The sequence below is a fragment of the Chiroxiphia lanceolata genome, chromosome 19 (assembly GCF_009829145.1).
Source record: "Chiroxiphia lanceolata isolate bChiLan1 chromosome 19, bChiLan1.pri, whole genome shotgun sequence".
Classification (NCBI taxonomy): domain Eukaryota; kingdom Metazoa; phylum Chordata; class Aves; order Passeriformes; family Pipridae; genus Chiroxiphia; species Chiroxiphia lanceolata.
The window spans coordinates 4624797-4651552 of record NC_045655.1 but is presented as its reverse complement, the minus strand read 5'-3'; the positions used below and the strand labels follow the sequence as shown (position 1 = coordinate 4651552).

General features: G+C 43.6%; 1 protein-coding gene across 1 annotated transcript in view; it reads right to left on the bottom strand.

Annotated features, from left to right (window-relative positions):
• Positions 1-25030, bottom strand: part of TNRC6C (trinucleotide repeat containing adaptor 6C) — a 98311-nt gene extending 73281 nt beyond the window's left edge. The window contains exons 1-3 of the mRNA XM_032706417.1: positions 24103-25030; positions 4721-4820; positions 4109-4130 (exon numbers count right to left, since the gene is read on the bottom strand). Of these exons, the coding sequence (XP_032562308.1) occupies positions 4109-4130; positions 4721-4783 (85 nt within the window). The 5' untranslated portion in view covers positions 4784-4820; positions 24103-25030. The remainder of the gene's footprint in view (positions 1-4108; positions 4131-4720; positions 4821-24102) is intronic.
• Positions 25031-26756: the final 1726 nt, after the last annotated feature.

Here is a 26756-nt window from a genome sequence, read left to right as displayed (position 1 = left end):
CTGCTTCACAAGCAGTGAGCTGAAGTTCCCATTTTCCCCTTGGAAAGCCCACATCTCTCTTCCTGGTCCCATGCCATGAACATGCCAAAGACTGACCTACAAGGATCATGAAGGTCCAAGAGGCAGACTGGCCATCTCTGCCTTACAGAAATATTGTCCAGATTAAGATTTCTAATCAAATATTTGTTTCCTACTTTAAACTAAAAGTGGTATAGACTTAACTCTCTGTTTGCAGATTTAATACTTGCCTTCATTAGAGGTAATGCTGGAGACCTGGATGGATACTTTGCCTTTCAATTACCATGGTGGATGTTTGAGTAACAACCCACCTAAACTATTTTATACCAGCACTTCAACTTTGCTTTAGACAAAGTGTATTCAGCTGGGGTGTGAGTACAGCAGCCAAGGAACTGATCACCTGTGTGCCTGTGCACCTGCAGCAGGATGGCTGGAAGAGAAGCAGGCAGCAAAACAAGCTGACCTCATACTATTTATCAGGAGCACAGCTCCCCTAAAGTCCCCTGTAGTTATTAAATAACAGCCATTTCCCATACTAGTGACTATGTACAATACAGAACAGAACTCTTATTGGTACTTACAGCTGAATGTTTTCATTACAAAAGCCTTTATGCACCAAGTTTCTTTATCAAGTGCATATAAACTGGCACGAGTTTACACATGTAAAATAAACACTAATAGCCAGTGCTCAATAGTCCTGTTCTCAAAAAATTACCATAAAAGAACAGTAAGGTGGATGTGCAATAAAAACCTGCTCATTTCACCTCATCTAATTCTGCAGCTCTCCTCTTCAGCTGAACAGGAAGACTACTTTCATTTGTTCTCAAGTAATTGAGAAACATTTCAGCTACTTATCAGCTCTTCAATCTTTCTTCCTTTCACACGTTCCCTAGAATTGTTGCCAAAGGGGTATTTATAAAAGATTCAGCCTCACAAAAATACTTTGGCAAACAATGTTGCAGGAAAAAAAAATAGGAAATAAAGGAGTCGTTATGTAGAGAAGATTTAAAGGGTTGGATCGTTGTTTAAACAGCAAAAAATAATGTAAGTTGTTTAAATAGATGCAAGGGCTGTGTGAGGGAGCACTTCCTACCCCTGGACCAGTAACTCCAGCAGCAGCCACATACCTTTCCTCTGTGGGTGGAAGTGCGTGTGTTTATTTTGGAAGGGGTTTGTGCTCCACATCACAAATGGAAACATTCAGCTCGGGCTGAGGCCTCAGGGCAATACTGAACTGACAACACACCACACACACACCCCCACAGGAAACCTCCTTCCTCCTTACCAGTTTCTCTTTCCTGAGGCCTCACCAGAGACTGAACATGCAACAGCCCCATCTGAGCTCACAGAGATCAGAGCTCGTGTACAAAGCAAACGAGCTCATTATCAGACGGGACACATCTCCACATCTGCCTTTGTGCTGGACAAATAAATGAAAACTTTACTATTACTTGCTCTTAATTATTAATCTTATTACTAATTAAGAAGAATTAAAAAGGACCTTGATAAGAGCCCAGCTTTCCAGCACACCCCCAAAGGGTAAACCCTCCCTCGCTATCAACTCCCAAACTCAGCCCTTCCAATCCACTTCAACAAAGTGTCTTTTCCTTCCCAAACACTGCTGAGAGCAAACAAGGAACAGCATAAACACACTGTCTCCAATCAGACGAAAAACAAACTGAAAAACCCTTCAAATCCCATTTCCAGTTGTGTGGTTTATTTTCTCCAACTGGTGCAAGCATTTCTCACTGCTATGGCAACCCAGTTGCAGAACTGAATGACACATGCATAAAATGAAGCAATTTTCTTTTAAGTTACCACAAGCAGCTACATTAAGTCATATTTATATCTCACCTACCAAAATCTACATTTTGCAAAACGATCAGTTTCAGCCCAGTTTTAATCTCTGATTTAATACATTCTGCCCACTGGCATGTGATACCTGATGCAGTCCACTCAGTGTTACTGTGTCATCCTGTCTTTACAACTAATTTAATTACTGTGTCCCAGATAGGAAATAAATTAATTAAATTCAGTGATAATCCCTGTGGTTGCCTTTTAGTTGTAGCAGCATTTGTCACTCAGCCTCGAAAATGTATCCAAATAAAATAGCTGGTGCAGCACTGCAATAAAGTTTACAGTCAACTTTGAATATCTGAGGAAAAAAGGTTCAGTCAACTTTTTCCTCTCTTTAATTCTGTATTAATATTTTCCATATTTTAGGAAATTCCTGCTACCTATCATAAGCTTATGCACATCCCTCCTACAGATAAATGTAAGGAACTCTACCACGAAGTGGAAAAGCATTCCCACAGAGCAACCTTAAAAGAAATGAGTAGTTGCCAGACAAAGGAAATTCAAAGAAGGGTCACTTAAAGGACTGTAAATAACCCCTGGCCATTGCCCTGAGGATGAACAGGAGGTTTTGTTTCTCTGCAGGACAGATCAACTCCTTCCAAGGGCTGAACTACAAAAAGGTGCATCGCTGCTTCTGACAGATGAAGCAATAAATGCCAAAACTACTTAATCTCTAAGATAACTACCTTTATTCACTGTTGTCTTCTTCCCAATTCATATTTTACAGCAGTAGCACAGGATGATTAAATATGAGGAGAGCAGACCAAAAATACTTGAAAGAAATGAACTCCCAAGCATACCTGAAAAACTGAAGTTATTATCTAAAAACTTGAACTTGGCAGTTTCGAGCAATTAAAAGCAAAGCTGTCACAACAAGAGACAGAAATAGTAACATCCCACAGAGGCAAAGCAGAAGGCGCTGAGTCTCACTAGTAACAGAAATGAAGAGCCACTGCATTAGCACGTGAAAATGAATGCAGTTACTCTGACAGCAAAAACATCTGCCACTGAATTGTGATATTAAAAAGTCATTATAATCCATTATAGAACAGAGAAATCTTTTCGCGCAGAAATGAGCTGATACAGAGAACAAAACACGCAATACTGCAGGAAACAGAAACATTATATTTAGCTGGAAATCGCTCTCATGCATCTTCATTCCAAAGTTTTTTTATGTGCCTAAGACTTGGTGGGATTTAGCTACTTTTGCTGCCTTCTGAAAGCAAAATCCACTGTTATAAGCTGCATGAGATCTCACGGGGCAGATGCAACAGAATTCAAACTTAAACCTCCTGAATTCACACTTTCTACATAGGAACAACTTGGAAAGAAAAGGATAGAGTTTCAATAAATTACTTGTTACACTGTCTTCATCATAGTCAGGTCTTTATTTTTCTGAATTCAGTATTACTGAGGCAATGCTTAATTTCTGCTGTATAAACACATGAAAAGTGTCTGAAACACAAGTTGTTTAGTCGATCCCTTATGTTAGGCTTGGCTCTTCTCTAATTCCCAGTCTTTGGGAATCTGGGAAGCTCCACTTGCCTGTCACCTAATTACCCAGCAATAAATAACAGTGCATATTAACTGGTTCAGAACTGTTCCACAGCCTGAGTTTTGTGTGCTGCCACGTAACCCAAAGGACAGACCAGACAAAAAGATTTCTCCCAGGGCACCTGGGAGCTCAGTGCCCACAAAGGGGGATCCAGTCCTTCCCTCTGCTGCTTCCTGGACTGTGCTGCAAACCAGCCCCAGTCTCTTCCCAAGCAGAAAACCCACCCAAGAAGAAAAATAGGCAGTGGTGCAAGTGGGGGGAATAGTTTTTAGTAAGTTCAATGAACTGAGTTTGCCCACAAAATTGAGTATTGTGCATGCAGAAGCAGTGTGGCCATTAGTTGTCTTTGAAACAGATAAATAACTAACAACTAAATGGAGAACTACATCTGTCCTGAGACCAGAGAAAAAAAGAGGACAAATGCTGTGTCACATTTCACAGAAAATTAATCCATATATTCTTGTCAAAAAGCTGGATAGGATACACAGCAATATAAGCAAAAGCTGAGAAACCCAACATATAGTCAGATCCTCCAACAAAGCTTTAGGAACAGAACTATCCTAGTAAGATATACTCTCCCCAATAAACAGACACAAAGGATGAAAAGCAGAAGCACTTCTTTTTTAAACAAGCCCATAAAAATATCAAACGGTTCACAAAGAATAAACATGAATTTACCTTTGGTTTTTTGTTCAGCAGCCTGAAAGAAGAAAAGAACAAAACAAATCAACTAGTGGTCAATACTCAAAATTATACCTAATAATTATAGGGCTGCAGGCCTAACTTTGTGCAGGAAGTCCTTACACATATCAGGCATTAGTTCCAGTTAAGAACTGGAGAATGTTAATTCAACTCCACGTATTAGAAATGTAAGAATGGCTACCTCTGTCTGATTGATGCCAAAAGCAGATGCCAAAGAGGCAGTATAAAGTATGGCAAGGGAAATGGCACTGACCCCATCTACCCATCTAGTGTTCTCTCTCTTGAGAAACAAGAGGCTTTCTGAACCAAACATTATGTTTGTGAACTTTTTAACACTCAGCAGAAGTAACTTCTGGGAACTTGTCCACTACCCCTTTGAATCCACACACACTGTTGGCTTAGACACAAAACCTGTGAAGTTTTTATCTGTTTGGAACCTACTCACTCTTTTTATGATGCCTAATTTTTATACTGGAAAAGACAGTGATCGATTCCTTTTTAAAACCAAAATAAACAGTGTAATCCATCAACACTTGCATGTTACTCCTAGGAGTAAAGGGCTCATTTACAACAGGAACATGAACAAACCTTTTTCTGAGCACCTTCCTTCTTTTTCTTTTCTTCCTGCTTTTTCTTTTTCTTTTCTTCCATCAAATGTTCCTCTTCTTGTGTTTCTTGTTCTTTCTCCCTGATAAGAACAAAGGTTGGGAAGAGATTTACAATAAGACCAAGTTTATCTAGAAAAGTAAACAATCCATACTTGTATTGCCAACTTTCTACATCTCGTGTCTAATAAAGGCTGCTTCTAATGCTGCAATAATAGTACTAAAAAAAAGAGCTGTTCCAAAATTGAAACTAGCAACAAATAAACCAGTAGGTAATGAAAATTCAGAAAGGATAGATCGTATTTGGAACCTCTTTCCACAATCACTCACAAGTACTATTTAATATTAAGCGTATTCTAGGGAAAGAAAGTTTAAAACTGCAAAAAAGGAATAACCCTAGGTAATTAGTGCAAGTTTTGCTGGCTTTCAACAGCTGTGATTCACAATATACTTTAAAGATCATGAATGAGTACATTATTTTTGAATTACTTTTCTTTTTTTGATCAAACACGTGCTGTATTAATTTCTCATACACATCAATTTTGTTCTCTAGACTTGTACACTAAGATCCGGAAGAAATCCAATCATCCTATTTTGTGTTCATCCTATAAACTGTAGCTGAATCATTTGCACTAATACAAAACAGGACTGTTCCAGTAGCATCTTGATTAAAATTTAACCTGAACTGTCCCAAATCGAGAAGAAAACCTATTTGAAAGCTTCTTATCTCTGCTATGTCCATCACTGTAATAAATGGTTATAGCAGTGACCCTCCCTAACATCCTTCCCAATAAATACCAATGCAAATAATTCATTTACTTCTCTATAACTATTTTATCATCCTTGACAGCTCTTCAGGTCCTGGTCATTTATCAGCCTTACAGATCTTCTGAGAAGGCTGATTCTGATGGGTTGAGGCCATTACTATCACTATTATTAGATTCAATGTCTTCCAATTACTCCCCAAGACCACCTTTAGCCTAATTCACTACTGCTCTACACTTAACTTGCCAAAGCCTACAGCCCCCCCCCCTTTTTTTTGTTTAGATTTTTTTCTGTTGTTGTTAAAAAAGGGTTTTTTTAGTAACAAAACTCTCTGCTTAAATTTTTAATCACAACAGGTCTGTGTGTGTCTCAGCCCTTTGGCTGAAGGACATTTCGCACATCGTGTTTTCAAACATTCCCCCTGAAACGTTTTGAATTTATTTCTTTCATTTCCCTTTTAACAAATTTGCCTATTCCTACACAGTTTGGCTTCTTATAAAAATGGAACATTGTAATAAATTTAAGATTTCAGCTGCTGAAAGGTGTTCTGGTTTTTGGCTTTTTTGTTTGCCTGAAAATACTGATTTTGGCCACTGAAGATGCTTCAATGCTTACACAGATCCTGCATGGAGCTCCAGACTAAATCAAAGCAGATTCCCCCCTTTCCTTGTGTTACCCAAAACAGTAAACACTACACTCAGCATTTCACAGGTCTAAACTTAGATGACAGTGCCCTTTTAGACACTTCACTGCACCCAAATTATGTGCAGAAGTGAGATAAATGGGCAAGATCCAGGGTCTGGAATAGCAGCTGGAGGTCAGGCACACCTGGGAGTGCCTGGTGCACCACTGGAGGTCAGGACATCTGAAATGGCATTAGATATCTGTACTTCAAATATTGAATCACTTCCTGTCAGGGCCAAAATTTCATCACCCGCATGACTGCTCAGCTTTATTCCAGTTCCAAAGGGCCACCTTTCAGAGCTCACACTGTAAATCAAGGTTTGAGAAATGTTTGCTCACAGGAGCTGCAGGTGGGTGTTTGCAACTCATGTTAAATTGCACTTAAGAAAAAGGTACTTAAAACTGTACTTTTAAATGGCTTCTTCTAGGGCTCTGCAAAAAGTGATAACTTACATTGCCAAAAGAAAGTGAGTTGAAACCGTAATAGATTTGCCTTTATTCCTTTAAGCTCCAGAGGAGAACTGAAGTCCCCAGGATCCCAGGAACTACAAAGAAACAACATCCAGTCCCTTCATTTTCAGTGCTCCCTACCCAAGTCACACCAGACTCTACAAAGCCTGTGTTCCAGTGAACTCTCCCCAACTGTCAGACTATTGCCAGGGGAAGTTCAAGCCTTTTTTGGTTTTTTTTTTTAAAGCAGGTGAATGAGACAAGTCAGTGCAAAATGAGAAACTTTTTGGCTTCCTCTTGTTAGTACTTGAGAAAACCCACAGCATTACAGCAATTCCACTACACCACCAATTACACTTAAAGCCCCCTCAATACTCAAGGTAGTATTTAAAAACAAAACCAAAAAAGCCCCCACAAAAACAAACCACCACCACTTTGCTTTATATGCAGAGTCTTCTTTAAGCTATGAAAGTATCTATTTTCTTGCTAGGCCTCTTTTTTTAATATCAAGTTCCTTCCATAGAACATCAGGTTGGAAGGAATCTCAGTGATCATCTGGTCCCACCTTTCTCAGCCCAAGCACCTTGTCCAGCCAAACCTTAAGTGTCCAACACTGGGGATCAACTTTCATCACTGCCAAAGTCTCATTCCTCACACTGGACTCCACTATGAACTTTGGTTTCCAGGTAATACAACACCTCAGTGGATCTTCCAAATCAAAGAAGAGCAAACATTTTGCTCCTTTAAAAATACAACACATTTTATAACCATATTATCACATCAATTACAACATCTGAGGCAGAAGTGCCACTCTGCCCCAAACCCTGGGTTTTGGTTGTTGGGGTTTGTCACTTCTGATATTAAAATAGCCTCAGATTAGCTCAGAAAATGATACCATAATTTTTAATGGAGTTCAATTTTCAAAACTGATTTACATAATGACACTTCTGAATACATGTGCTTTAAATCTGCTTAAAATAGAAATGAAGCTCCAAGCGGCCCCTCAGATGGCAACTCTTGCTGTCACTAGTCAGAAATTAGTCATCTAAGAGCAAAACAAAAAGGAAAACAATAAAAACATTGCTATATAAAGTTGGATTACGTTGTCAGAGGCACGTGTTGCAGCTTTACTTCCTGAGAGACAGTTTAATCTTTATTACAGGAAATACGCTAAAACATTTATGAACACAAAGCTCGTGTTTTAAACCAGGAGTGTCTCAGAATATCCTTGCAGGAGTTTGCCTTTTTAATATATATGGATTGGATGTATCAGAAGCGTGGGGGATTTTCACGAGCAAAGGGTTTTACTACAGAATCAAGTGTTGTTTTCACAGGTTGCAAACAGCTTATTAAATCCAAGCCTAAACCGAGGTTATCTTTAAAGTGCACGTGCTTAAGAGCTCTCAGAACAGGAAAACAGGAGGAACTGCAGGTCAGGGTGAGAACAACCTGAGGACTGTGGCTCTGGTCTGTCAGTGCCTGTTGCAGAAAGGCTTATTAATCCCCTTTAAAAAAATAACAACTCTCAGCTGATTTATTTCTTAGATTAAGTAAGAACTTGAGTTTTCTAGTTGGTATCAGGCATTGGATTGCTTCCACAGCTGCTATTTTGAATTAGAGCTAATGTGATGTTCTGACAGCATTTTGCAGTACACCTGTAGGGAATATTGTGTTCTTAAACAAACTTCAAGTAGAGTGTATTTGTATTATTACCCATACAGTGTTTTGGAGTTCAAAAGTTCCTGCAGTAATTGAGGACAAAACAGAGACCTGCCTCTCCTGTTCCATGTGACACTGCTCCAAACCCCAACAGCCTAATGAATTTGGTTGTATCTGTAAGATGCTGAAGGTTTATTTAACAACATAGAAAAGCTACCTCTTCAGCACAGAATTATTAATCTTGGTCTACAGATGCCTTTGTCTGGTTTAACCCCCATATCTTAATTCCAGAATACCTTTTGTACCTTAAATTCATATCCTGCTGGAATAACGTCTCTTGACAGTTGTGAAACTTGCTATTACTGACAGAAATCCTACAAACTGCTCAAGTAGTGTTCTCATTTTGACTTCCCTCACCGTAAAACAGGCCCTCCTGCATTCCTGTGAAGGTGTTTTTCCTAGCAGTGAGGATGGGAGAAAAAAAGAAATGAAAAAAAAAAAAAAAAGAAGATCTTTAAAGTAGAATTGTAAGGAACTGGCAAATAATCATCCAAAGGCAGCTACCAGTGGAGGCTTTTTGGAAGGAATTAATAGATCCATGCAAAAGGGTCTGGACAGCACAGACAAGAAACACAAAGCAATCAGAAGTTCTCAAAATCTGGTATCACACATTTTTCAAACAGAGACGAAGAAAATTAGTATTTAGAAAGTTCTTCAGGATCTGATTCTAAATGGTAAGAAAGAAGTGGCTGAGATAACAAAGGGAGAAAACAGCTTGAAGAGTGGTGATGAAAAGGGGTGTGAAATTGGAAAAAAAAAAAAAGAGCAGCAAACTCTGGAAAGGCAGGTTTCAATTCATTCAGGGCAACTGAAAAATACTGTCCCACAGGAAGAGGCAGGTGCTGTTTCCTGGAAATCACCAAGAATCTAAACAATGCAGATCTCCACATGTATAGGAGGAATACTACATAAAGCAAGAAGTCACGACAGCAGCAGCACTCCTTGTTTTCATGACTTCTAGAATGGATAAACTAAAACTCCACATTTCCCTATTGCTGGTTTTGTCTCATCTTTACACAGCCCAGCTCTGTGACCTTTCTAGAGTAAATACTGGTGAAGGCAAGGAGCTGGAGTGACGTTGAAGTGCCAGCTTTGTTCCCTTGATAGCCAGGCTCAGTCATTAATCAAGGAGAGTCAAGCTGGTCCCTAATTACAAGCTCTCCAATCACCTCAAAAAGAAAGCAGCATGCAAAACTAGGTCAAATAAATAAGAAGGAATATGAAAAAAAAAACCCCAGCACAAACACATGGGGACAAATTGAGGACGGCCAACAAAATATTAGCACCGTGCATATAAAAAGCAACAATAAATCAACCTTTAAGTGCTTCATTAATAAGCAAGAAGAAATATTAGTTTTGATTCTCAGTGGGAAAGGGGGACTAGTGACAGATGACCCTACGAGGGCTAAAGTGACAGTACTTTTCTTTCTGCTTTAGCCCTCTCTAAAGAGGTCAGCTGGGAACAGATGGCCAACAACCGCCGGCGCTGGTGCTGAGCCCCCAGATGATGGCACTTCTCTCACTTCTCCTCTCCCAGGGATTTCGTGGGGCTCTTCCCTGAGGAGGGAAGCTTTGCTCCAGGGGCAGCAAAAAGCACCAACAACCAAGCTGCTCCTGCCCCCAGCATCTCCACCACTGCCACGTTCCATTCTGGCTCCCTCCCCAAAAAGGGCTGGTGAACACGGCTCCGAGCAAGAAGCGCTCAAGATGTATTTAAGTCCCTTCTCCTAAAATTCGGGAAGAAGGAATGATCTGGCTTCTCTGGAAAACTTCATGAACCAGCAGGGAAGAAAAGGAGATGGAGCTAAACATTTTGCCACCACTCCAAATAGGAAATCAGACCAGCAAAAATAAGAACAGCTTAAAAAGTCCCGAGAGAAATGGGATGTTCCTCCACTGGCTGGGCCTGCTGTCATTTACCACAGGAACAACTGTGTCTAAGTCATTAAAGCATGAGCAGAAGGTGGGTAACACTGTGGAAGAGCAGCAAAAGACAAAGACAGCATATAATTTACAGGGGAAGAGAGAAAAACATCATCAAGAATTTTAGGGAAAGGGGGGAGGGTGATTTTTTTCCTGTGGCACAATCACAGGTATTTTTGAAAAGGATGAAAGGGAGGCAATAAAACTAATTTACTGACTTTTCAACCAATGTGCAAAGTTTTGTTAGTAAGAACATGGTTCCTTTATAATTTAATAGTTTTAAGAACAAGGTACGTAAACTTACAATAAAACACCCACAAAAGCCCTCCAACAAGGCAGGGAATCAATGGATTTTTGTTGCAGTATGACACATGGCCAGCAGCAAAATTTTTACTAACCACTTTGCTGCTGGAAAAATGTGTGCACTTAGTTTCCAGAATATATCAAGTCATGGGGCTGCCAAACAATTAAGGAGGGACAGTATGGAGAACAACCTGATAAACTCAAGATGCAGAAAAAAAGCAGAGTAATTCAGTGAGAAAAAGTGCAGGGTACCATGTTTGGTAGGAATAATCTTAAATAAATAAAGCACAGGGAACAACTGGCTGAACACCAGTTTTGGGGAGGAAAAAAAGCAGGTGTTAGAGCGGATCTCACTGCAAAGGCAAAGCAACAATGTCACAGATGGTCAGAAATTTATCAGCTGCTGTGCTGTGTCCAGTTTGGGTCTATCTCCAGCAACAGAAATACAGGTCAGCTGGAGAGTCAATAAAACAGCACCAAGGATCAGAGATCAAAAAAGCACAGGCTCTTGGAAAAGACTTCAGACTTGGATTCAATTAATCTAAAGAGATGGCAACCCCGTTATCCAAATAGGTGTTAAAGACAGAGGTAGAGGAGCACAGAGTAAAATCTTTCTACTTTAGCTGTGGTAAGTAGCACCGAATTTAAACTGCAACAAAGAAGATTTGGATTAGGCACAAAGAAAAATCCTCCTCACTGAAGCATTTAAAAACCCCCAACATTATAAGAGATACCAAATCTTTATAAATATACAGTTGGAGGAGAAAAGAGGAAAACCACAAAAAGAAAGGAAGATTTGTTTTTATGAAGTAACACTGATACAAGGCCACACCGTGTCCTGGACACAAAGACAATCAGTCTGGAAACTGGAGGCCTCTACCCATTCACAAGGTAAAATCCTACAATATCCCTTCAAGGGAATTAATGGGGGAAAGCCCTCAGTCACACCACTGTGGAGAAGATAAGTCTGTGGAGGACTTACATGTACAGGTGTGATCACAGAGCTTCAAACTAAACCCTCTAATTTCAAAGTCTGGGTGCAAAATTAGTTCCTATGGGGAGTCCTAAATGAAGTTTGACAAGGGTTTTTGTTTGACCTCAATTTATGATTTAGTAATCCCGCATTTTGGAGCCTTTCACTGTCGAATTATGTCCCTGTCCTGCACTTGTCCCTCCTTAATACATGATTTGCTTTAACAGGGGATTCCTTCCTCTGAAACATCAGAATATCACCCACTGCCAACAGCTGTGGACCTGGGACTTTGGTGTCCCCAGTTTCTTGTCAACTTATCTCGAAGAATGTAACATAAAACTGATCTCCTAAACAAGGACAGCAGCCTGATTCCTGTAGTCACTCAGAAATTCCACCAAATGTGGAATTTGTGCAGGAGCACAGTGTAGATGCCATTCAAAGAACACTCAATAAACACAGCATCAGTTGAGAACGTGGTGTGAAAACCAACATATTCAATTAAAATATCTTACTAAAACTACAGGCAGGTTTTAGGTTGCCCAAAAGACTGAATTAATAATCCTGCTCTCACAACCTGTAAAATACAAATTCCACGATCAGAAGAAAAAAGAGCACCTGTGTTCCACACCCTGTCTCCAGGCTGCATCTCCAGCAGCAGCACATGGAGTTTCTAACATTCCATTTTGGATTGCTGGTTGAAGAGCAGTAAAATCCTGGCAGGGCTCCGAGCAGAGCAGAGTGCCAGGCACTGTTTGCCTGCAGGACCTGGGCTCCCCCTGGAAGTTCACCCACTGTTAACTTATTGTGACCCTACTTCATGTACATGTAGGGTAAACAACCACTGCAGTAGATTAGATTAGAACAAAAATAAAGCAGACTAGGGTAGTTATTATCATGCAATTCAAGGCACACTGACCTGGCTGTATTTCAGCTTCTGCTGGTTGACTACCAGTCACTAGAGCTGGGGGAAATCCCAGAGTAGAAACACAGTCTTTATAAACTAAGGATGCAGATGAACTATGAGTCAGGAGTTTGAAGAGTCCATGTTTAAGCACTTGCCCAAGTCCCAGTGAATGTTTGTTGGGTTTGGAGTTTTTGTTTTTCACCTACAGGTTTCCTTTTGTTTAACACTCCAGTTTCTCCTGGACTGCAGCAGAGGGACAGTGTACTAATGAGAGTACTGGAGTACAAACAGGAATGTTTAAGATGAAGTATGTTACATCTTCATGGCTAAGTACTGCAGACCACAGGAGTGGATCTGCAGAGCAAAACTACCGGTGCAGAGGATTTCACTGCCACACTATCCCTGTTTCAGGTGGAGAACAGCTCCAGCCTGCTCCCACATTCACCACACTCACTTGCAGCAGGAAAGCATTAACTGCACCCTTGGAACTCATCATCCAATGCCATTACACTTAAAAGGAATCTAATAGCTGCACTCCAAGACACATGATGCCAATCAAACATGGAACTCCCCATCCAAACCAACAGGTTCAGGTAGTAGATGATCCTACAGGGTGCAAAGCTGCCATCACACAGGTACATCCCCTCTCCTGGGAAGGTTTTGCTCCACAGTGCAGGACTATTAGTGCCCATGCAACCTCCAGTCTAGGGCAACTTAAGGAGTTAGTAGGTAAATCTGGGCATGGGCTAAAACACTCTTCACCAAACCTCACCCTCTCACCCTTGTATACATGTCAGACATGAACCACGTCAGAATTTGCTCCCTCAGCCTGCTGACAACACCCCAGCAGACTTTAAGTATCCCATTGTGTGCACCACTCAGGCTATGCAAGATCCAAGAGAAAAAAACCCACACCCCCCCAAAAAAAGCTTCCATTAAATTCACCACTCAAAGCAGGCTACAAACAACACAAAACGTGCTATGAAAAATAACTCTACTCCCCCAGCAAACACAGACCAATTGGAAAATTAAGCTACATATTGTGAAGAGTGCAGATAACCAGATTTACTTTCCTAGCACTGCCTCCCTCCCTGGCCTGATGATAGTTACCAGCAGTTGATCTGGCATCTGCTCCAGAGCTCGTCCCCAATCTTCCTGGGACATAATGCACAAAGGAAAACAGCTTTGGAATCCAGCAGCTCAGCAAGAGCACAGCATTTGTCTCTCCAGATACTGTTTGCTATTTTGGTTTCTGCAAATACTTCAGTAGATGAGAGCCCTGTGCCAACAGAGGCAAACACACCCTGACCGACTGCCCAACTGAGTTATCGCCCATTAACTGACCCAGAAGCAACCTATGGACAAGTTTCTGTCCCAAATTATTTGGATGAACTCGAAGGAGATGTCAGAGGAGCACTGCTTCATGGGGCAGCTACATGGGGATATTGCAATGTAGGAGGCTGGGAAATAGGAACAGGAGCAGCAGCTCCACAGGGTGTTTTGCCACAGCAGCACAGCCACTGGGCTCTGAGAGCTGACCACTCCCAGGGCCAGAGGCTGGTGGAGCTGGTTGGAGCATCCCCTGTCCCATCCCCTGTCCAGCAGTAATGGGCTCAGGAGGGACAACATGTGCTGCAGGCCAGCAGGGCAGGAGCACCAAACCTTCACAGCCCTCCAGCAAACACAGCTACACCTTCACCATTCTTCGTTAAAAAAATGGCAAGTCTGCACAACTAAAATCATGCACTTTTTGGCCTGTAAGGATTTAACAGCCCTAGTTCTCCTTTCCCCCTTCCCTCACAGTGACATGTGATGTATATATATTTCTGAGCCCAATCACCTTGGTAGCAGCAGGAGGTGAAAGCACAGTGCCAGAGCTAAAGATGAGGTTGGTGCTCTCACACAAGTAGGGGCTGGACAACACAACCTAGAGCATCAAAAAGCAGGAAACAGAATTTACACTGCTGACAGGTATGTTTATGGTGCTACTCTTGTGCTTGTTCTGGGAATAAGGTGGTGCTGACACACCTTCAGCTAAAGGCACACACATCCACTGTGTGTCCACATTCATGAGTGGCTCCAGTGTCATTAAACAAGCCCAGGAAGATGAGGTCTGGAAGCAAAACCTCTCCTTTAGGCAGAATTCCTGCCACGGGCACAGCAGAAAAATGCATCGACACTTCCCTGATTCCTACCCACAGGCAGGGAAGCTGCACCAGGCAAGTCTAAGAATAACACCAGCACACACCAACACCACAGTGAGGAGCAGCAGATACCAGACACACACGTGTCACTCGACTTAAACACTGATCTGCCCATCTGAGGTGACCTCCTGAGTCCCCTCCAGCCAGTTTACCATGATATTAAAGTCATTTCATGGACGTGTGGCAGAAGCCTGCAGAAACCAGTCTCTAGGAAGACTGAATCCCATACAGGGAATGGGCCTCTGCTATCCCACCACTGAGATCTCCCAAGTGTCACCTCAGAAAGCACAAGTGGTGGGAGGGGCAGGACACTGCTGCAGTCCTGGATGGGGGTATCAAAGGACAAAGGACAGCAGCCTCACAGGGAAGGTGTCTCAAGATACAGAATTAGAAAAGAATGAGGCCATGCTGTAGAGCCCAGAATGGAGCACTGCACAGTGCAGCACAGTGAAAGTGGTGAGTGGCATAATCCAGATGAAGAACAAGATAGATGCTCTCTCTCCACCCCACAACCATCCTTGCCTTGGGAAGCTGAAGTTCCACTACATGGGTGTGTCACCTCATTGTACCTGCTCCCACAAAGACATGATGGGCAAATGCACAGCTCCTGACATAACAAGGAAAAATAGGATGAAAAAGGGAAAACTGATGTTAATATAACTCCCTTGTCTTAGAAACCAAAAGGGAAATACATTTAAAGTGAATATGAAGATGCAAATCTTTAGTTTTTATAAAACATTCATTCTTTTAAAAGTTTTATACACAAACCCATAATTTCCTTCTTCTGCATTTTTAAATTTGCTGAGTGAGCTCATTGAACATTCAAGCTGTTGTCTTCAAGTTTTCCAAATACCATTCTATTTAAAGGCACTGTGAATAGGGAATTCAATTTATCAAATGAATGAAAGAAGAATTCTTAGCAGGAACCCTGGTGAGCTAATCAAGAGTCACAATAAAATGTCAGGGGTCCTGGAATTCTCTGCAGGAGGTTAACACCAAATTTGATCCGAGTCAAGGAAGACAAAACACACCATAGACTAATAAACTGTACTAAAAGTCGTGCACTGCAAAAACGTGAAAGTTTAAACACAAACGAAGAAAATCTACTTGTTTGTGCACTTTTTACACATTTAGTGTTTAACCACAAAAATCAATGCACTGCTCACCATGATCATTTCATTCAACTTAAACTCAACACATTCTGAAGCTATTTAGTTTTTGTTCCACTGTCTCTTCAGCTGCAATGCTGTTTTGAAAATTACTAAAGCAACATAACTCAAGAGATAAGAAACCCTTACATTACTCTGTACCTATCTTTAGGCTGGAAACCGGGTCCACAAAATTCAGAAAAGGATTTATCATCCAAAGTTAAGGAAACAGCACGATCCAAGGCAGCACCTTTCCCCTCCACAAACCTATCAGAGTTTAAAAGAGTAGCTCTGCAGTGCTGAAAAGGTAACCCTTAAAACTTGATGGAAATAAACCTCTCTGTTCCTCTACTTGGCTTTCAATAGTAAGAGTATAAATTAGAATATCAGATCCACCATCAGAATGGGCCCTCATCCATTTTTCAACTTAGCAAATGAATAGCAGCTCCACGGGGGAGGAGAGACAGGGTCAGGGAAGAGATGGGGAGAGGAAATAGCTGTAAATGATCTTCCAGGACAGGAAAACTAGTTGCAGTAAATACCACTTTGGAAATCAATTTATGGTCAATTACGATCTTAGTAATAACTATTTTATGCCTTCATTTAGTGCATGAAATGCCCAGGGGAGCAAATATTCTCAGAAATATATCCAGTATGTCTCCAAGTATGTTATCTGATCGGGAGATGCAGACAGAATTCCAGAAAGAGCAGCTCTTGCTAGAAGAGCATCAGTCTAGATGCTGATGGAGGGATTGGGGATGGGGGGAAGATGGAATCACAGTTTCAGTGCAGTTGACTATCAGAGAGTTCCAATATCACCCAGATAAAACAGACTATATCTATCAAGTCTGGGTTATTTGCTTCAAAAGTAATGGGGTTTGTTATCACTGCAGTATTTCCTCCAGAAATCTGTGAAGAACATTTCATTTTCACAAACGTAAGAAAAAATTAAAGTTGAGGGTCTTTTTTCAAGCAAATCATTACATAAACATCCCTCCACTAACCCAACTATTGCTTTATTCAATTACTACACGTAAGTGTGGTACCAGAGTATAAAGACTGACATCTCTAGATAATGTACTGCTGGTGTGTAATAACACTTAATTGGACCATGCTCTTCTAAAGTGAGGGACTTCTGTTTGATTAGAAGAACAGAAATAGTAAAAATTACACATTCACCAAGCTCCAGTAAGTCCCATACAATAAATCTTTCACCTCTTTATACAGAGACTCTGCTCCTCAGCAGCAGCAATTCTATTATTGTGACAGACCAAATTCGAGTTCCACACCCAGATCAGACAGTTATATTTTACTGTGATCATACTAGAACACATTAAATAGCATTTAGTTTGCTACCACCATGCTCTCCTCCTTCCTTATCAGAAGATGCTGCATCTTCCACATTAATTTATTTTCAAAAGGCTGAAGATAAACATACACCTCATTATAGTTCACATCAGCAAAGAGAAAACAAATAATTTCACAGGCAGGAAGATGGAGAGGTACGTTACGAGCAGATGTGATCAGCACTCTTATGCCTACAGGTTATTTTTAACTAACTGCAGGTTTTTTTCAGCATCACAGAACAGGAAGGAGGTACAGAACTGGGCACTTACAGCATTCCAGCCGTGACCCCATAAGGAGATAAGGATGATTAGATTTGCAGAGATGGAGTATCTTTTGTAAGAGACACGCTTTCAAGTGTAGCATCCATTTCAAGGCTGACAACGTGGAGAAAATTCAAGACAACTCAAACACTAGAAGCAATTCTGCTGTGTTAAGTAAGCTTGTGCAGTTGTTAAGTGCAACTGATTAAAAATATTGAGAAGAAGAAAATTGAAACATAAAGACAGACAGCAGAGGGATAACGAGGAATCCTGCTCTGGACTGGCTTTGGTAATACACTTGTGTAAAGAGTCTTACTTGATTTACACACACCCCATTAGGCTATGCCTGCAAGTGCTCCTACAGTTTTTAACTTCACATTTCATATACAATATCATCCTCAAGGCTACTGTGAACATACACTGAGTTCAAGCAAAAACATCACAAAACACGTCAAAGACCACCTTCTGTGGTCTGTCAGTGACCTTGTAGGAACACAGGAAAATGGCAGTCACACATTATGCATCTGGACAGCTGATTTTTTTTTTCCTTGGCATTCTCCCTGAACTGCCTTTTTTTTTTTTTTTTTCCTAGAATGGTTTGTGTTAAAGCATTGGGCTGATGCTCTTTTGTTTACCAGTAACCAGCTACTGTTTAAAAACAAGGCTCTCCATTGTCAGCACCAATGAATGACGGGAGCATCAGCCATCAAAACACTTTGGAATTCTGAAGAGCTAAAAGACCTGAGAGTCCAGGGCTAGAGCAGCACTGAAATTGGAGTGACACAACACAGATATCTGGCTGAGCCTAAAATAGACTTGGCAGAAATCATCCTGGACTAACAATCGATCTGTGAACGTACTGACCACCCAGAACGTATCCAAGCCACTGCCAGTGCTCCCTTATCCCTCAACCAAAACAAAAACCTCTCCCATTTCCCAACGGGAAGTCTTGGAAATGTAGTATGAGAGACAAAACTGTAAACTTCATGCAGACAGAACACAGTAAGGGAAAAAAGGAGTAGGAAAGAAAACAGCACAGTTAAAAAAAAAACAAAAAACCAAAAAACCCAAAAAAACCAGCTAATGCCAATCTAGGAGATTCCTCTTGGCCAAGACCATAACAAAGGCAGCATCCACCATCCCTTTGGGAAGCCACAGGAAAACACGCACAGACCTCATGAACAAGAAGCTGGGGAGAGGCAGGTGGGGGGGGAAGACTGGATCTGCCTCTGGAAAACACCCATGAGCAGCCAGTGAACACTTCACAGCCCAGGGTGGCTGTTTTCCTTGGGTGGAAGGGGGGTGGGTGTTATCTTTTCCTAAATGAGCCTATAGCTGGTAGCTGCATGATAACTATTTTGAGACGTATAAACATATTTTTCTCTGGGGCTTAATTACCACAAAGGATGCCAACCGATTTGACAAGTCAATTTTTCTCTCAAATAAAAAAATACCCAAAAAACCCAACCTCATTCTCTAGCAATTCAGAGCTTAAAAGCAGCCCAAACATCCAAGGCATAAATATTACCTATTTTTTAATATAAACCAATAAGCAATTGTTAACATTTCTCATAATTGAGCTTATAAACATAGAATTTCCTGACCGAAATCTAAGTAAATGCATATCTACCTTACAATTTTTTTTAAATGGCTGTACATTTCAAACCCCAGAAAAAGCAGGCTGCAGATAGCTGTTTATTACAAATGACTTCCACCTCCTCCACAGCCCTCAAAGGCAAACTATAAAGCTGTGTGCAAAGCCAGACAATCTGGGCACCCAGCCATAAACCATCACTGCTGCAGCACAGATAACTGCTCTCGCTCTCAGCCATCCTTGGCTGCAAACCCACGGGGAAGAGCTCCAGAAAGCAGAGCTCGGGACCGTCAGGGCTTCGAATATTTTATGAGCTTGAATTACAACCACGTTCAAGACCTCAGTGCTGAAAAATTACAGCGCTGATTCACACCCAGGGCTGAGACCAAAACTCACTCGGATTTGCTTGGTACCCCGAGCCATGAGATGGAAGAACAGCCCGTTATTTTACAGCTGTCTGCAGTGACAGAAGCCTTTTCATTGGGATGAAGAGGGAGATATGTTACACTTTAAAAAAAAAGACAAAGGAATCAGATGCATGTTTTCAAGTACTGCTGTGTTTTCTGCGAGTGATACCATCTTTGATACAACCTCAAGGAGCACTGTGGCTATTCTGTGCAAGAACAGGCAGTTTTGTTATGATCAAATTCAGATATTTTTATCTTGTTGCGGGAGATTTTAAAACATATTAGTGACAGGGCAGGAAGCTGCAGAAATAAAGTTTCAGAAAACACAGTTGTAACTGTGTGAGTGAAGCCACAGTGAAGTTAACCATGATTAAGTAATTTTAGAAGTTAACTATCATTAAGGAATGATAAAATAACTGTAAGTACATCTACTTTGGGAATTTAGGGTGTACAACTAAGCCATGCTTTTGGCAGACAGTTTTCAAAAACAGCACAGATTCCCAAAGGAAGATCAAATAATACTTTGATTCCTCTGCTTTCATACATTAAGAATAACCATCTTTCATTTCACCAATAGCATTTGCCAGTGAAGAGACTGCACAGAGCACATAGATCATTTAGTAATGCAATTTACTGTCACTCCTAGATCATCTCCCCATTCAATAAAGTATACTTCTCCTCTAAACACTATTTGCCCTGGCTGATATCTTCATAATACAGCTGAAAACCTCAAGCCATTATCACTAGAAGGCATCAGCTGATCCTAAATTGGCTAGACTGCAGCGTCACAGGCATTTAAGAGGTTTCCTTATCATTCATCTTTAATACTGAGGGATCGACACACTCCTACCTGCAGCTTCCAGGCCAAAGGGAAACCTTCTAATGGTATTACCGTTATCTTGTAATCTGAATTTTAAACAATTAAAACAATAGCACTTTTGTGTTGCAGGTCTCTGCTGTAACCAAAGATGATACATTTTCCATCAGTTCTCATGTTCAAAGTCCTCCATAAAGCACTGATTTTTTTTTTTTTAAATGCACCCTGCATTTAAGCTGCTGAACCTTCAAAGAGAAGCAGCAGTGTAACAAGGCACTGAGATTTAAGTCATCACCAGAGACTATTTGCTTTACTTAAGGGAGGTTTGGCCATTTCATTCTAAATCTGCACTTCTCGTGTAGTCAATACGCTCTGGCAATTCTTTCCAAATGAAAGCCTCTTTTTACTGAAGCAAAGGATGGCTCCACCCCTGACCTCCTCCTTCAGCTTGTTTTGGAAAGGGGCCAGATGACAGCATTTGGAAAAGCGCATGTTTATCTCGGCGAGGCCAGCTGCTAAGTTAACATATTACCCGTTCCCACATACACTGCTCTTGGTTAAGTCTTCACAGCTAAAACTGAAAGTAAACGCTGCCCTTGGGCTTTTAATAACCCGAACACGAAAGAGAAAAGGAGTCTCCATGGCATGGAGCACCTGAACGGGCTGGAGAAGTGTAGGTTATTTTGAATTAACAGCAGGCAGTTAATCTGTAAATAAATTTCATGGCCTTTCTGAATGAAAAACAGAAGGTTTTATTACTAGACTAATTTAAAGCTAAGCTTTCTATAAGGTTGCCACTCAGCAACAGTTTGCTCCAAGACACAAGGTGATTATAAGCCCCTGCTTGACAAAGCCTTTATCTTGTTTTATAGTTGCTCCAGCTCAGCAGAGGTATGGAATGTGAGGGCTTTGAGATCTTCAACAAAGAATCTTCAGGTTAAAAGTAGTATGTTATTTCTCATATTGAGGGAATTTTGTTCTATGATTTTCAAAGTCTTAAAAAGCTCATTGAAAGGAAAAAGTATAGAATTACCTTCCTTCCCTTAAACATCAGTGAAAGATCACAACTCTACCAAAAAGCACAGCTTGTTATTTTAACATGAAAGACAAACCCTGGAATAACAAAAAAGAAATTAAGCCAGACAGGTGGGGGGTTTTCATGGATCCCAGCAAGGTCCATCAGGCTTTGCAATGGCAGGGAAGGCAAACCTTAGCCACTCGCAGGGGATCAGATTTTGGGAGATGCCAGGTCTGAAGGTGAACCTCCAGGTCCCCAAGTGGTTCTTCAGCCAAGGGCAGTGTCCCAGAGCAAACTCCACTGTCCTCTGTACCAGCACGGGAACGGCACGGCCCAAGGCTGCCCACAGGGACATTCCCGGGCACTGGGAATCATGCCCTGCACCACCGACAGCCGAGTTACCAAATAATCCCAGTGCTGTAAAACACACGTACGAGCACACGTAAACCACTCGTATGTAACACACTGCTCGGGTCCAGTCAGCTCTTAGTCTGGTGGATACCGATCCCTAAATTTGTCAACAAGGCAATCCACCCAGAGAACAACAACATAAATATTTCCTGTATATATCCTACCGCAATCCAGACGAGCTCCCACTAAAAAGGTTTGCCTGCCCTGTTTCTTTCACTACTACAAACAAAACCTTTAGACACAACTACAAAATATTGCCTAAAATAACAGCCCCTACCAACACGCATCCCCTCCTGCCCTGGAGCAAGTCCTGGCTCCAGCACAGTTTTCCCGATGCCAGCACCTGCTCTCCAGGGGCTGGACTGAAATGAACCTTCCTCATCTCACCAGCTCCGTGCCAGGCGGATCCCTTTAAGTCAGAAATGATCCGTTCCTCCTTTGAAGATAAGGACAAAGCGACGCAAGGCATTTTTACAGTACTGCTGCTGCCCTTCAGCACTCATTTTCCCTAAAAAAAGTTCAAAATAATCTGATTTACTACAGCTTTCTTCACAGACTGAGTCACCGGGCTCGGAAGCAGCAAAGGTTACCCAACACCCGAGGATAACACAGCTTCTGTATCTCACCCAAAAAGCAACAATCTCACCCAAAAAGCAGCATCAGTGTTACCAATGACAGACCGAGCCTCCCACAGGCTGGAGCAGTTTTCTCACTGGCGTACGCAGGGCTGACACTGATGCTTTCATGTTCTGGAAAGGATTCCAGAAGCCAGAGCAGGAACGCCAGAGCATCCGGGGGCTGGTTCCTCAGCACACCATTTTGAGCTCACAAATAACACACTGGAGCGGCCAGACCGACATCCCAGGGATTTCTGAATTTGAGGTGGTGGAAAACTGTGTGATGTGCTTTAAGCACAGGCTGCACCCGCTGCAAGTCACCTACTGTTTCCTTGGAAAACACAGGGGGGAAGCAGGGAGAATCTGCGTGTACCTTCCCACCACTTTCTTGAAAATTATTATAAAGAAATGTAATATCCGAGAGGAAACTGCGTTTAAATTCTCAGCCGTAGGTGAAGCCGAAAAAAAAAACCCACCCACCGCATGGGATTAGGGCAGGATTTGGAAGCCATGCCTTCCTCCCCCAGTGCATCCAGCAGCAGTGCAGATGTTCTCCTGCTCCTCCACTCTGGCATTGTCCTCAGGTCCACGGCACCACCGACACCCACCTGATTTAAAGCTCTGCACCATCGACCAGCCCACTAACAGCGGGATTTATTGGAATTTTAATTACCTTAACCGGCCTAATGTCCAAAGCAAATTTCTGTATATAAATTAGCATAATTCGCCAGATACATCCATATGCAAACGAGAGGGAAAATATGCAACAGACATGGGTATGACGTATTGAAGATTATTTCTAAAATTAAACTGGCTGTTAGAATAATTGAATAAATCTCTTCTCGCACTTACGGTGGAGTTGTAGCAGAAAATAAACTAGCCACAAAGACCAGCAGCATTACATTTAATGGAAAAACAGGGAGAAAAAACCCAACTGAGTTCAATAAATCCCATAATTGAACCTTCAACTAATTACATATTAAGAAGATTAACCTTTGACACAAACTTGTGATACAAACAAAGAAGCCTCAAACAATTAATAAACTTCCAGTGTTTCAAGATTTCTCAGGTTAACAACTGAGCCCTCCCCGTTTTCCTCCCATTCTGCGTCGCAGTTAAAGGAATAAACTCTGTTTCATATTCTCTCTGCCCCTGGACGTTTCAGGTTTAGAGGAACATCTCTCTGAATACTCAGGAGAAAATTACTGCGGACCCCCACAGCCTCATTCCTTGGGGGGAAAGAGGAAAAAAAAAACAAAAACCGTAATCCAGATATTCTAACTTTTAAGAGAAAGCTGCCACGAAGGACAAAGCTGGAGCTCATCTGCTCGCCCACAGAGCAGCACCGCTGGCCATGCCCTCAATTTTTCAGCCCTGGGATCGTTTCCAACACGCTCTGCGATGATTTTCACACGTGTAAGTTCTAAACCAAGAGCACACGGTCATGCCTTGCAGCAGAACCTGCTACCGTGTCGTGTCTGAGTGGCACAACACGCTTACAAATGGTATTTTTCAAACCGCTGTTTGGTGAAAAACAGCGACTGCAACTGGGAAAAGGGACAGAGAAAAAGATACAGAATTAATTCTAGCATTATTTTAACAATCCGCAAGTAGTTCACAGGAAAAAAAAAAAGTATAAAAACAAATGCATTGTGAAGTGTTTCCGGGTGTTACTTGCTTCACTGACTAATAAGCAGTTTACAAAAATATAATAATCTGGTTTACACTTCTGAGAAAAGGAGGAATGCAGTAGTTTAGCAGGTCTCTTCCCTGCTAACTTCTACCATGCCCGGATTCAGAGAGGCTCTTACCCCTTCTTACCTTTTAGTCTTTTCTTTATGGGGCTCTTTGGCAGCTTTCGATTCAGTCTTGCTGTAAGGAAACAAGTGAGTATTTTGTCTACCGTGTAGGGGTCTTTTCTGACGTGTTCCTTTCTTATTTTTAATGCTTCTTTTTTAAATTTTTTTGTAAGTGTACCCGTAATTTCACGAATCTGAATACGAAAAAAATCTCACACGGCCAAAAAAACTAAGTTTTTTTTGTTGTTGTCGTTTGTTTACCCCCCTCACAAAAAAAAAAAAAGTCTGCCACACAGGAGATGAAAAAAAAAAACACCAACAGATCAACAGGAAAACACTATCCAAGTAGAAAAGCAAAGAGCTTCAGTGTTATCCAGCCCAGAGGAGAAGTGCAGCAAAAGCAGGTCCAATTCCAAAACAAGCTTTTGACTTCCAGTGAAGCAAAAATAAAAACAAAACAAACAAAAAAATATATATAACCAAGACCAAGAAACCAAGACAAAATACACGTTCAAGTCCCCAGCTAAATTTTTGCACGAGTGTGTCTTAAATACAAGTTTGCTTTTATGTGTTGCAGCAAAACCCACGAAAAGCCAGGATCTGGAGTTGATCGGGATGAGTTCTCGTGTTGTGTGTGCCTTGATGGGTTCTCAGTCCACATGGAGGAGCATCTGAGGGCTTTTTCAAAAAGTGCAAATCAAAAAAGAGAAACCGGGATCCAGCGGAAAAAAAAAAAAAAAAAAGAGAGAGACAGAGAGAGAGTTTTAAGATGGATCCCCCCTTCAAAATAAAAGAGGGAGAGGAGGGGGAGAGAGAAAAATAAAACACCACGGCGGAGCCACCGGGGGGGACGCGGAGTCTCACATGGGGCTGCGGGCGGGAGGAGGATCCCGCCGGGAGCTCCGGGGGGGCGGAGGATCCAGCGGTGTCTCTGCCGGGGGAGGAGGGTCCGCGGCTCCGCAGGGACCCCGCGGGCGATCCGGGCCGGGAGGAGGATCCGGCGGCCGCTCCCGCAGGAAGGAGCGAGCGCGGGGAGGGGGATCCGGGGAGGAGGATCCAGCAAAAAGTCTTTCACGGAGGGAGGAGGGAGCGGGGGAAACCCGACAGTCTGTGCTCGCAGCGGGATCCGCGGGCGGGCGCGGGGCGGGGGATCCCGCGGCTCTCTCCGTGTCCTCCGCAGGGATCCGGCGGGGATCCGGGTGGGCGGCGGGAGCAGCTGGGACCCGCGGGGTGGGTCGGCGGGGAGGCGGCGGCGCGTCCCCGGGGAGCCGCAGCAGCGCCTCGGGCAGGGTCGGTCGGTCGGTCCGCCGGGGCGTTGGGGGCGGGGGGCGCAGCGCCTCTTCGCCGTCTCCTCCCGCGCTCGCTCTCGCCTCCGTCGGCTCGCAGGGCAAGGCGGTGCCGGGGACGCGGGTTGTAGGGGTGCTCAGTGCTGGCGGGCCGGTCCCCCGCTCCTCCGCGCCGCCGCCGCCGCCGCCGCCGGTGCCGGTGCCGCCCTGGGGAGCAGAGGAGCCGCTGCCGCCGCTGCCGCCGCCGCCGCGGCCATTTTGTCGCTGACTGACAGAGCCCCGCCAGGCAGCGCGAGACCGCGGGGCGGCTCCGCGCGCGCGCCCCCTCCCGCGCTGCCCGCGAACAGGAAGTGCCGCGCTCACCGCCCCCCCCCTCCCTCCCCGCCCAGCCGTGCGGGCCACGTGACGCGGAGGGGAGCGGGGGAGGCCCCGCCCTTCCCCGACATGCAAATGAGCGCGGCGGCCGCAGCCAAACAGCGGCGAGGCCACGCCTACCGCGGGCGCGCGCCCTCCCGCCACTGCCCCGCGCGCGCGCGCCCGCAGGAGGATTGGGGGGGGGAATGGGGGAGGAGGGGGGAAGCTGTGACACCCCCCCCAAAAAAGGGATGTGGAGGGGCTTCATCCCCCACCCCGTGCCAGTGGGTGTCGGTGCTTTCGGAGCGTTCGCACACACGCAGCCCCACCCACCGTGAACCCCCGCGGGAGATGGGGGGGGGACGGCAGAGCTGTGACCCCTCCGAGAGGGTTTAGAGGGTCTTCGCCCCCCACCCTCCCAAAGGCTTGTAGAGGGGTTTTGCCCTCCCACCCGTGCATTCACACCCACAGACAGACACGCACCCCGTGAACTCCCGCGGAGGAGCAGGAGGAAACGGGAGAGATGTGCCCCCCCACCCCCGAAAGAGATGCCGAGTGACTTCACACACACACCCCCGAAAGGGTTATAGAGGGGCTTCACCCCCACCCCGTGCCAATGGGTGTCGGTGCATTCGATGCATTCACACCCCACCCCGCGGGAGGGGGGGGAACAGGAGATCTGTGCCACCCCCGAAAGGGTTGTAGAGGGGCTGTGCCCCCCTCAAAGGAGTGTAGAGGGGCTTCACCCCCACCCCGTGCACACGGGTGTCAGTGTATTCGGTGCATTCACTGCACAAACACCCCAGTGAATCCCCGCGGGAGGGAAGAGGGTAGGAACAGAAGAGCTGTGCGGGGGCACCCCCCCAAAGGAGTGCAGAGGGGCTCTGCCCCCACCCCGAAAGGATTGTAGAGGGGCTAATGCCCCCCAAAGGGGTTTAGAAGGGCTTCGCCCCCACCCCGTGCAGATGGGAGGCGGTACATTCACACGCACCCCCCGCGAACGCCGTCGGGGCGTTCACCCCTCCCTCCTAAACAC